We start from the raw sequence: 12,815 nt of genomic DNA on the forward strand, positions 1-12,815 counted from the left end.
CAACCAGAGCCACTACTATCTACCAGAGCCACTACTATCTAATAGAGCCACTACTATCTACCAGAGCCATTACTATCTACCAGAGCCACTACTATCTACCAGAGCCATTACTATCTACTATCTACCAGAGCCACTACTATCTACCAGAGCCATTACTATCTACCAGAGCCACTACTATCTACCAGAGCCACTACTATCTACCAGAGCCACTACTATCTACCAGAGCCACTACTATCTACTATCTACCAGAGCCACTACTATCTACTATCTACCAGAGCCACTACTATCTACCAGAGCCACTACTATCTACCAGAGCCACTACTATCTACCAGAGCCACTACTATCTACCAGAGCCACTACTATCTACCAGAGCCTACTATCTACCAGAGCCACTACTATCTACCATCACAGAGCCACTACTATCTACCACACTATCTACCAGAGCCACTACTATCTACCAGAGCCATTACTATCTACCAGAGCCACTACTATCTACCAGAGCCACTACTATCTACCAGAGCCACTACTATCTACCAGAGCCACTACTATCTACCAGAGCCACTACTATCTACTATCTACCAGAGCCACTACTATCTACCAGAGCCACTACTATCTACCAGAGCCACTACTATCTACCAGAGCCACTACTATCTACCAGAGCCACTACTATCTACCAGAGCCACTACTATCTACCAGAGCCACTACTATCTACCAGAGCCACTACTATCTAAGAGCCAACTATACCAGAGCCACTACTATCTACCAGAGCCACTACTATCTACCAGAGCCACTTACTATCTACCAGAGCCACTACTATCTACTACACTACTATCTACCAGAGCCACTACTATCTACCAGAGCCACTACTATCTACCAGAGCCACTACTATCTACCAGAGCCACTACTATCTACCAGAGCCACTACTATCTACCAGAGCCACTACTATCTACCAGAGCCACTACTATCTACCAGAGCCATTACTATCTACCAGAGCCATTACTATCTACCAGAGCCACTACTATCTACCAGAGCCACTACTATCTACCAGAGCCACTACTATCTACCAGAGCCATTACTATCTACCAGAGCCACTACTATCTACCAGAGCCATTACTATCTACCAGAGCCACTACTATCTACCAGAGCCACTACTATCTACCAGAGCCACTACTATCTACCATTACTATCTACCAGAGCCACTACTATCTACCAGAGCCACTACTATCTACCAGAGCCATTACTATCTACCAGAGCCATTACTATCTACCATTACTATCTACCAGAGCCACTACTATCTACCAGAGCCACTACTATCTACCAGAGCCACTACTATCTACCAGAGCCACTACTATCTACCAGAGCCACTACTATCTACCAGAGCCATAACTAACTACCAGAGCCATTGCTATCTAGCATAGTTTGGTCCTATTGTTGCAAACAGTTCTGGGTTATTAGAATCCCGTTGTCTTAAACTTTGTCATCTTCAACCTAGCATAAAACTAAATCCAGAAATAATCTAGAATAAAATATTTATAAAAGATGTCTTTCAAGATACAGTATTGTCCATTGTTCCAGTACCTCCTATGAACAGAGGCTTTAGAACCATGCAACACAATTTTGTCGGTTTAATATAATTTGTCCATGCCATATAAATCTAAGCAGAGTATGAAATGAAATGTTTATCTGTTTTGTCTTGCAAGACGTTCCAGTACCTAGTATGAGCAGAGCCTGCTGGCTGGGGTCCAGTAGAAACACAGGATCCCAGGGACTGGCCAGGAGATGAGTGTCTGGGAGAGAGAAGCAGCACACTACTCTCCCATCTACCACGTCTTGGAGGAAGATCTTCCCATTCCTCTGCATGATCAGAGCCTGTTTACCACGGACCATGAGGAAACATGATCAGAGACTGTTTACCACGGACCATGAGGAAACATGATCAGAGACTGTTTACCACGGACCATGAGGAAACATGATCAGAGACTGTTTACCACGGACCATGAGGAAACATGATCAGAGACTGTTTACCACGGACCATGAGGAAACATGATCAGATAGGAGTAGAAAGATACGATAACTAAGATAGGAGTAGTAAGATAACTAAGATAGGAGTAGTAAGATAACTAAGATAGGAGTAGTAAGACAACTAAGATAGGAACAATAAGATAACTAAGATAGGAGTAGTAAGGAGTAGAAAGATAAGATAACTAAGATAGGAGTAGTAAGATAACTAAGATAGGAGTAGTAAGATAAAATGACTAAGATAGGAGTAGTAAGATAAGATGACTAAGATAGGAGTAGTAAGATAACTAAGATAGAAGTAGTAAGATAAGATGACTAAGATAGGAGTAGTAAGATAACTAAGATAGGAGTAGTAAGACAACTAAGATAGGAACAATAAGATAACTAAGATAGGAGTAGTAAGGAGTAGAAAGATAAGATAACTAAGATAGGAGTAGTAAGATAACTAAGATAGGAGTAGTAAGATAAAATGACTAAGATAGGAGTAGTAAGATAAGATGACTAAGATAGGAGTAGTAAGATAACTAAGATAGGAGTAGTAAGATAACTAACAGAAGTAATAAGATAACTAAGATAGGAGTAGCAAGATAACTAAGATAGGAGTAGAAAGATAAGATAACTAAGATTGGAGTAGCAAGATAACTAAGATAGGAGTAGCAAGATAACTAAGATAGGAGTAGTAAGATAACTAAGATAGGAGTAGTAAGACAACTAAGATAGGAACAATAAGATAACTAAGATAGGAGTAGTAAGATAACTAAGATAGGAGTAGTAAGATAACTAACAGAAGTAATAAGATAACTAAGATAGGAGTAGCAAGATAACTAAGATAGGAGTAGAAAGATAAGATAACTAAGATAGGAGTAGGAAGATAACTAAGATAGGAGTAGTAAGATAACTAAGATAGGAGTAGTAAGATAACTAAGATAGAAGTAATAAGATAACTAAGATAGGAGTAGTAAGATAACTAAGATAGAAGTAGTAAGATAAAATGACTAAGATAGGAGTAGTAAGATAACTAAGATAGAAGTAGTAAGATAAGATGACTAAGATAGGAGTAGTAAGATAACTAAGATAGGAGTATTAAGACAACTAAGATAGGAACAATAAGATAACTAAGATAGGAGTAGTAAGATAAAATGACTAAGATAGGAGTAGTAAGATAACTAAGATAGAAGTAGTAAGATAAGATGACTAAGATAGGAGTAGTAAGATAACTAAGATAGGAGTAGTAAGATAACTAAGATAGGAGTAGAAAGATACGATAACTAAGATAGGAGTAGTAAGATAACTAAGATAGGAGTAGAAAGATAAGATAACTAAGATAGGAGTAGTAAGACAACTAAGATAGAAGTAGTAAGATAAGATGACTAAGATAGGAGTAGTAAGATAACTAAGATAGGAGTATTAAGACAACTAAGATAGGAACAATAAGATAACTAAGATAGGAGTAGTAAGGAGTAGAAAGATAAGATAACTAAGATAGGAGTAGTAAGATAACTAAGATAGGAGTAGTAAGATAACTAAGATAGGAGTAGTAAGATAACTAACAGAAGTAATAAGATAACTAAGATAGGAGTAGCAAGATAACTAAGATAGGAGTAGAAAGATAAGATAACTAAGATAGGAGTAGAAAGATAACTAAGATAGGAGTAGCAAGATAACTAAGATAGGAGTAGTAAGGTAACTAAGATAGAAGTAGTAAGATAACTAAGATAGGAGTAGTAAGGTAACTAAGATAGGAGTAGTAAGATAACTAAGATAGGAGTAATAAGATAACTAAGATAGGAGTAATAAGATAACTAAGATAGGAGTAATAAGATAACTAAGATAGGAGTAGTACGATAACTAAGATAGGAGTAGTAAGATAACTAAGATAGGAGTAGTAAGGTAACTAAGATAGGAGTAGTAAGATAACTAAGATATAAGTAATAAGATAACTAAGATAGGAGTAGAAAGATAAATAAGATAGGAGTAGTAAGATAACTAAGATAGGAGTAATAAGATAACTAAGATAGGAGTAGCAAGATAACTAAGATAGGAGTAGTAAAATAAGATGACTAAGATAGGAGTAGTAAGATAACTAAGATAGAAGTAGTAAGATAACTAAGATAGGAGTAGTAAGGTAACTAAGATAGGAGTAGTAAGGTAACTAAGATAGGAGTAGTAAGGTAACTAAGATAGGAGTAGTAAGATAACTAAGATAGGAGTAATAAGATAACTAAGATAGGAGTAGTACGATAACTAAGATAGGAGTAGTAAGATAACTAAGATAGGAGTAGTAAGGTAACTAAGATAGGAGTAGTAAGATAACTAAGATAGACGTAATAAGATAACTAAGATAGGAGTAGAAAGATAAATAAGATAGGAGTAGTAAGATAACTAAGATAGGAGTAATAAGATAACTAAGATAGGAGTAGCAAGATAACTAAGATAGGAGTAGTAAAATAAGATGACTAAGATAGGAGTAGTAAGATAACTAAGATAGAAGTAGTAAGATAAGATGACTAAGATAGGAGTAGTAAGATAACTAAGATAGGAGTAGTAAGATAACTAAGATAGGAGTAGTAAGATAACTAAGATAGGAGTAGTAAGGTAACTAAGATAGGAGTAGTAAGATAACTAAGATAGACGTAATAAGATAACTAAGATAGGAGTAGAAAGATAAATAAGATAGGAGTAGTAAGATAACTAAGATAGGAGTAGCAAGATAACTAAGATAGGAGTAGTAAAATAAGATGACTAAGATAGGAGTAGTAAGATAACTAAGATAGAAGTAGTAAGATAAGATGACTAAGATAGAAGTAGTAAGATAACTAAGATAGAAGTAGTAAGATAACTAAGATAGGAGTAGTAAGATAACTAAGATAGAAGTAGTAAGATAAAATGACTAAGATAGGAGTAGTAAGATAACTAAGATAGAAGTAATAAGATAACTAAGATAGGAGTAGTAAGATAACTAAGATAGAAGTAGTAAGATAAAATGACTAAGATAGGAGTAGTAAGATAACTAAGATAGAAGTAATAAGATAACTAAGATAGGAGTAGTAAGATAACCAAGATAGGAGTAGTAAGATAACCAAGATAGGAGTAGTAAGATAACCAAGATAGGAGTAGTAAGATAACCAAGATAGGAGTAGTAAGATAACCAAGATAGGAGTAGTAAGATAACTAAGATAGGAGTAATAAGATAACTAAGATAGGAGTAGTTAAATAACTAAGATAGGAGTAGTAAGATAACTAAGATAGAAGTAATAAGATAACTAAGATAGGAGTAGTAAGATAACTAAGATAGAAGTAATAAGATAAGATGACTAAGATAGGAGTAGTAAGATAACTAAGATAGAAGTAGTAAGATAAAATGACTAAGATAGGAGTAGTAAGATAACTAAGATAGGAGTAGTAAGATAACTAAGATAGAAGTAATAAGATAACTAAGATAGGAGTAGTAAGATAAGTTAACTAAGATAGGAGTAGTAAGATAACTAAGATAGAAGTAGTAAGATAAAATGACTAAGATAGGAGTAGTAAGATAACTAAGATATAAGTAGTAAGATAAGATGACTAAGATAGGAGTAGTAAGATAACTAAGATAGGAGTAGTAATATAACTAAGATAGGAGTAGAAGGATAAGATGACTAAGATAGGAGTAGTAAGATAACTAAGATAGGAGTAGTAAGATAACCAAGATAGGAGTAGAAAGATAAGATGACTAAGATAGGAGTAGTAAGATAACTAAGATATGAGTAGTAAGAAAACTAAGATAGAAGTAGTAAGATATAATAATAATAATAATATGCCATTTAGCAGACGCTTTTATCCAAAGCGACTTACAGTCATGCGTGCATACATTTTTTTTGTGTATGGGTGGTCCCGGGGATCGAACCCACTACCTTGGCGTTACAAGCGCCGTGCTCTACCAGCTGAGCTACAGAGGACCACATAGATAAGATAAGATGACTAAGATAGGAGTAGTAAGATAACTAAGATAGAAATAGTAAGATAACTAAGATAGGAGTAGTAAGATAAGATGACTAAGATAGGAGTAGTAAGGTAACTAAGATAGGAGTAGAAAGATAAGACAACTAAGATAGGAGTAGTAAGATAACTAAGATACAGTGAGGGGAAACAATTATTTGATCCCCTGCTGATTTTCTAAGTTTGCCCACTGACAAAGAAACGATCAGTCTATAATTTTAATGGTAGGTTTATTTGAACAGTGAGAGACAGAATAACAACAAAAAAATCCAGAAAAACGCATGTCAAAAATGTTATAAATTGATTTGCATTTTAATGAGGGAAATAAGTATTTGACCCCCTCTCAATCAGAAAGATTTCTGGCTCCCAGGTGTCTTTTATACAGGTAACAAGCTGAGATTAGGAGCACACTCTTAAAGGGAGTGCTCCTAATCTCAGTATGTTACCTGTATAAAAGACACCTGTCCACAGAAGCAATCAATCAATTAGATTCCAAACTCTCCACCATGGCCAAGACCAAAGAGCTCTCCAAGGATGTCAGGCACAAGATTGTAGACCTACACAAGGCTGGAATGGGCTACAAGACCATCGCCAAGCAGCTTGGTGAGAAGGTGACAAAAGAACTGTCAATCTCCCTCGGCCTGGGGCTCCATGCAAGATCTCACCTCGTGTAGTTGCAATGATCATGAGAACGGTGAGGAATCAGCCCAGAACTACACAGGAGGATCTTGTCAATGATCTCAAGGCAGCTGGTGTCACGCCCTGGCTCTAGGGACTCTTTTAAGTTGAGCCAGGGTGTGTAGAGTTTATGTTTTGTGCTCGTTGTGTCTAGTCTAGTTTTTGTATATCTATGTTGGCCAGAGTGGTTCTCAATCAGAGGCAACGAGTGTCAGCTGTTGCTGGTTGTCTCTGATTGGGAACCATATTTAGTCAGGTGGTTTTCCCACAGTGTTGGTGGGATCTTGTTCCGTGTTGGTGTGTTTATTGTAACCAAGGATGTCACGTTATCGTTTTGTTCGTGTATCATTAAATAAATAAGTATGTTCACCTTCCACGCTGCGCCTTGGTCCTCTGTTCCCGACGATCGTGACAGCTGGGACCATAGTCACCAAGAAAACAATTGGTAACACACTACGCCGTGAAGGACTGAAATCCTGCAGCGCCCGCAAGGTCCCCCTGCTCAAGAAAGCACATATACAGGGCCGTCTGAAGTTTGCCAATGAACATCTGAATGATTCAGAGGAGAACTGGGTGAAAGTGTTGTGGTCAGATGAGACCAAAATCGAGCTCTTTGGCATCAACTCAACTCACCGTGTTTGGAGGAGGAGGAATGCTGCCTATGACCCCAAGAACACCATCCCCACCGTCAAACATGGAGGTGGAAACATTATGCTTTGGGGGTGTTTTTCTGCTAAGGGGACAGGACAACTTCACCGCATCAAAGGGACGATGGACGGGGCCATGTACCGTCAAATCTTGGGTGAGAACCTCCTTCCCTCAGCCAGAGCATTGAAAATGGGTCGTGGATGGGTATTCCAGCATGACAATGACCCAAAACACACGGCCAAGGCAACAAAGGAGTGGCTCAAGAAGCAGCACATTAAGGTCCTGGAGTGGCCTAGCCAGTCTCCAGACCTTAACCCCATAGAAAATCTGTGGAGGGAGCTGAAGGTTCGAGTTGCCAAACGTCAGCCTCGACACCTTAATGACTTGGAGAAGATCTGCAAAGAGGAATGGGACAAAATCCCTCCTGAGATGTGTGCAAACCTGGTGGCCAACTACAAGAAACGTCTGACCTCTGTGATTGCCAACAAGGGTTTTGCCACCAAGTACTAAGTCATGTTTTGCAGAGCTGTCAAATACTTACTTCCCTCATTAAAATGCAAATCAATTTATAACATTTTTGACATGCGTTTTTCTGGATTTTTTTGTTGTTATTCTGTCTCTCACTGTTCAAATAAACCTACCATTAAAATTATAGACTGATCATTTCTTTGTCAGTGGGCAAACGTACAAAATCAGCAGGGGATGAAATCCTTTTTTCCCTCACTGTAGATAGAGGATAGTGACACAGAGAAACACACTAGTCCAGCATCACTGGAATCTTCTAAATCACTCCATCTGATGAGAGGGAGATGGACATGGTGGCCTGAGAGAGTCAACGTAATGAAGCTGGTTTACCAGGCGCTGGAGGAACGGAACAGTAGCAGTCACCACGGGGAGACAGCCTGGATCTGATGGTCTGACAGATAGGAGACAGGAGAGACAGGAAGTTATGGAGGGAGGGGAACACCCTGGAGCTGATGGTCTGACAGATAGGAGACAGGAGAGACAGGAAGTTATGGAGGGAGGGGAACACCCTGGAGCTGATGGTCTGACAGATAGAAGACAGGAAGTTATGGAGGGAGGGGAAACACCCTGGAGCTGATGGTCTGACAGATAGGAGACAGGAGAGACAGGAAGTTATGGAGGGAGGGGAAACACCCTGGAGCTGATGGTCTGACAGATAGAAGACAGGAGAGACAGTAAGTTATGGAGGGAGGGGAAACAGCCTGGAGCTGATGGTCTGACAGATAGGAGACAGGAGAGACAGGAAGTTATGGAGGGAGGGGAAACACCCTGGAGCTGATGGTCTGACAGATAGGAGACAGGAGAGACAGGAAGTTATGGAGGGAGGGGAAACAGCCTGGAGCTGATGGTCTGACAGATAGGAGACAGGAAGTTATGGAGGGAGGGGAAACACCCTGGAGCTGATGGTCTGACAGATAGAAGACAGGAGAGACAGGAAGTTATGGAGGGAGGGGAACACCCTGGAGCTGATGGTCTGACAGATAGGAGACAGGAGAGACAGGAAGTTATGGAGGGAGGGGAACACCCTGGAGCTGATGGTCTGACAGATAGGAGACAGGAGAGACAGGAAGTTATGGAGGGAGGGGAAACACCCTGGAGCTGATGGTCTGACAGATAGAAGACAGGAGAGACAGGAAGTTATGGAGGGAGGGGAAACACCCTGGATCTGATGGTCTGACAGATAGGAGACAGGAGAGACAGGAAGTTATGGAGGGAGGGGAAACACCCTGGAGCTGATGGTCTGACAGATAGAAGACAGGAAGTTATGGAGGGAGGGGAACACCCTGGAGCTGATGGTCTGACAGATAGGAGACAGGAGAGACAGGAAGTTATGGAGGGAGGGGAAACACCCTGGAGCTGATGGTCTGACAGATAGAAGACAGGAAGTTATGGAGGGAGGGGAACACCCTGGAGCTGATGGTCTGACAGATGGAAGACAGGAAGTTATGGAGCTCTATATCATGTTTCTATCAATGTTTATGTAATGTAACTTGGTATGGGTTACTCAAATTAACCTTCTGATAGATTGTGTAGAATAGAATAGAATCCTGTAAACCTTTCTGCTAGTTGTGTGACATCATGAGAGTTCAGTCCTCTTCCTGCGTAGACTAGATGACCTGCTCCACTCTTCCAGGTGACCAGTATATGGACCTGTGTGCTGGTGTGGGTAGCACCCTGGCTGTGTAGGCCATCCTCAGCAGCAGTACGAGGCCAGTCATCCACAAACATAATGCTGCTGAACACACTGTCTGCTGCCAATGAGACAACAGACAGAGGAAGACCTACACAATGGAGGAGAGAGATAAGAGCCTTACTGCACAGTCATATTCATTTCATCCATTTAGGAAATAAATACCTACAGCGCAGCTCTTCTAGGTTCTTATACAGATAAGAAATAGGCTCGAGGGTCTGTGCATATGAAACGGCAACTTAACAACCGAGGTAAACAAAACAAAGAAATAAGAAAACATTTACTTAGAAATATTATGGTGTTGTGTGCTTTTCACCAGTGGCCTCATTTACAAATGTTGCATATGCATAAAGATATACCCCAAAACATGCATTCGCCAGTTCAGGCAAAAGTTGGCATTTATCAAATCTGACCTTGATGTGAGAATGTGCTTATCCTCAGGCAAACTTTAGACCAGTGGTCACCAACCGGTCAATCGACTGGTGGATCTTCAAGGCATTACTAGTGGATCACCAACCGGTCAATCGACTGGTGGATCTTCAAGGCATTACTAGTGGATCACCAACCGGTCAATCGACTGGTGGATCTTCAAGGCATTACTAGTGGATCACCAACCGGTCAATCGACTGGTGGATCTTCAAGGCATTACTAGTGGATCACCAACCGGTCAATCGACTGGTGGATCTTCAAGGCATTACTAGTCGATCACCAAACGTTTGTGTCGAAAAGCCAATGATAAAGACTTGCACTCCTTTTTGTTTTATTGGTGTTGTGCTGTTGGCGGTAGGTGCATTTGATTCAGAAGCCCTGTTGGTGGTAGGTGCATTTGATTCAGAAGCCCTGTTGGCGGTAGGTGCATTTGATTCAGAAGCCCTGTTGGCGGTAGGTGCATTTGATTCAGAAGCCCTGTTGGCGGTAGGTGCATTTGATTCAGAAGCCCTGTTGGCGGTAGGTGCATTTGATTCAGAAGCCCTGTTGGCGGTAGGTGCATTTGATTCAGAAGCCCTGTTGGCGGTAGGTGCATTTGATTCAGAAGCCCTGTTGGCGGTAGGTGCATTTGATTCAGAAGCCCTGTTGGCGGTAGGTGCATTTGATTCAGAAGCCCTGTTGGTGGTAGGTGCATTTGATTCAGAAGCCCTGTTGGTGGTAGGTGCATTTGATTCAAAAGCCCTGTTGGCGGTAGGTGCATTTGATTCAGAAGCCCTGTGCACTGGGTAGGCTAATTGTTCCCATTTGTAACCCTTTAATTTGTCTGAAAAGACAATCTCCGCCTATCCGGAAGACCGGGAGATCTGTGGCTAAATTGAGTGCTGCTGGCCAATCGGATAGTTCAAATCACTGAGTCTACAGCTTCTACGACCCCCGGCCACAGCAAAGTTTGATACTCGCCTACGTAAGATTTCATAACTTTTAAAACCATGACCAAAGAAAGAATACAGCACAGAGCTGCTGTTTTTATGAGTGAATTCATGTTTAAGTTTTTATTCAGTACTGTCAGCACTGTTTTTATTCAGACCTGTCAACACTGTTTTTATTCAGACCTGTCAACACTGTTTTTATTCAGTACTGTCAACACTGTTTTTATTCAGTACTGTCAACACTGTTTTTATTCAGTACTGTCAGCACTGTTTTTATTCAGACCTGTCAACACTGTTTTTATTCAGTACTGTCAACACTGTTTTTATTCAGACCTGTCAACACTGTTTTTATTCAGACCTGTCAACACTGTTTTTATTCAGACCTGTCAACACTGTTTTTATTCAGTACTGTCAACACTGTTTTTATTCAGTACTGTCAACACTGTTTTTATTCAGTACTGTCAACACTGTTTTTATTCAGTACTGTCAGCACTGTTTTTATTCAGACCTGTCAACACTGTTTTTATTCAGTACTGTCAACACTGTTTTTATTCAGTACTGTCAACACTGTTTTTATTCAGACCTGTCAACACTGTTTTTATTCAGTACTGTCAACACTGTTTTTATTCAGTACTTTCAACACTGTTTTTATTCAGTACTGTCAGCACTGTTTTTATTCAGACCTGTCAACACTGTTTTTATTTAGTACTGTCAACACTGTTTTTATTCAGTACTGTCAACACTGTTTTTATTCAGTACTGTCAGCACTGTTTTTATTCAGACCTGTCAACACTGTTTTTATTCAGTACTGTCAACACTGTTTTTATTCAGTACTGTCAGCACTGTTTTTATTCAGACCTGTCAACACTGTTTTTATTCAGTACTGTCAGCACTGTTTTTATTCAGACCTGTCAACACTGTTTTTATTCAGTACTGTCAACACTGTTTTTATTCAGACCTGTAAACACTGTTTTTATTCAGTACTGTCAGCACTGTTTTTATTCAGACCTGTCAACACTGTTTTTATTTAGTTCTGTCAACACTGTTTTTATTCAGTACTGTCAACACTGTTTTTATTCAGTACTGTCAGCACTGTTTTTATTCAGACCTGTCAACACTGTTTTTATTCAGTACTGTCAACACTGTTTTTATTCAGTACTGTCAGCACTGTTTTTATTCAGACCTGTCAGCACTGTTTTTATTCAGTACTGTCAACACTGTTTTTATTTAGTACTGTCAACACTGTTTTTATTCAGTACTGTCAACACTGTTTTTATTCAGACCTGTCAGCACTGTTTTTATTCAGACCTGTCAACACTGTTTTTATTCAGTACTGTCAACACTGTTTTTATTTAGTACTGTCAACACTGTTTTTATTCAGTACTGTCAACACTGTTTTTATTCAGACCTGTCAGCACTGTTTTTATTCAACTCTATTACAAAACATAAAACGTGCTTCTCTCTACTTCCACTCTCGCTGCAGCTGCAATGAATGAGTAGCAAAGTGTATCGATAGCCCTGCATTTGTACTATTATTAACAACCAGTGGTGTGTATTCATGGATGCCAAGGGAAGCCAGGCTTCCCCCAAAAAATGTACCAATAAAAAAATGGCAGCTGGGACCATAGTCACCAAGAAAACAATTGGTAACACACTACGCCGTGAAGGACTGAAATCCTGCAGCGCCCGCAAGGTCCACCTGCTCAAGAAAGCACATATACATGCCCGTCTGAAGTTTGCCAATGAACATCTGAATGATTCAGAGGAGAACTGGGTGAAAGTGTTATGTTCAGATGAGACCAAAATGGAGCATCAACTCAACTCGCCGTGTTTGGAGGAGGAGGAATGCTGCCTATGATCCCAAGAACACCATCCCCACCGTCAAACATGGAGGTGGAAACATTATGCTTTGGGGGTGT

General features: G+C 39.9%; 1 protein-coding gene across 1 annotated transcript in view; it reads right to left on the reverse strand.

The window, feature by feature from the left end:
• Positions 1 to 1,712: 1,712 nt before the first annotated feature.
• LOC121564125 (WD repeat-containing protein 93-like) overlaps positions 1,713 to 12,815 on the reverse strand; it is a gene marked incomplete at its 3' end in the record, with an annotated part of 56,846 nt that continues 45,743 nt past the window's right edge. Inside the window, exons 11-13 of the mRNA XM_045217339.1 lie at positions 9,404 to 9,629; positions 8,179 to 8,239; positions 1,713 to 1,869 (exon numbers count right to left, since the gene is read on the reverse strand). Coding sequence (XP_045073274.1) covers positions 1,713 to 1,869; positions 8,179 to 8,239; positions 9,404 to 9,629 — 444 coding nt within the window. The remainder of the gene's footprint in view (positions 1,870 to 8,178; positions 8,240 to 9,403; positions 9,630 to 12,815) is intronic.

The sequence above is a fragment of the Coregonus clupeaformis genome, unplaced genomic scaffold (genome assembly GCF_020615455.1).
Source record: "Coregonus clupeaformis isolate EN_2021a unplaced genomic scaffold, ASM2061545v1 scaf1018, whole genome shotgun sequence".
Classification (NCBI taxonomy): Eukaryota; Metazoa; Chordata; class Actinopteri; order Salmoniformes; family Salmonidae; genus Coregonus; species Coregonus clupeaformis.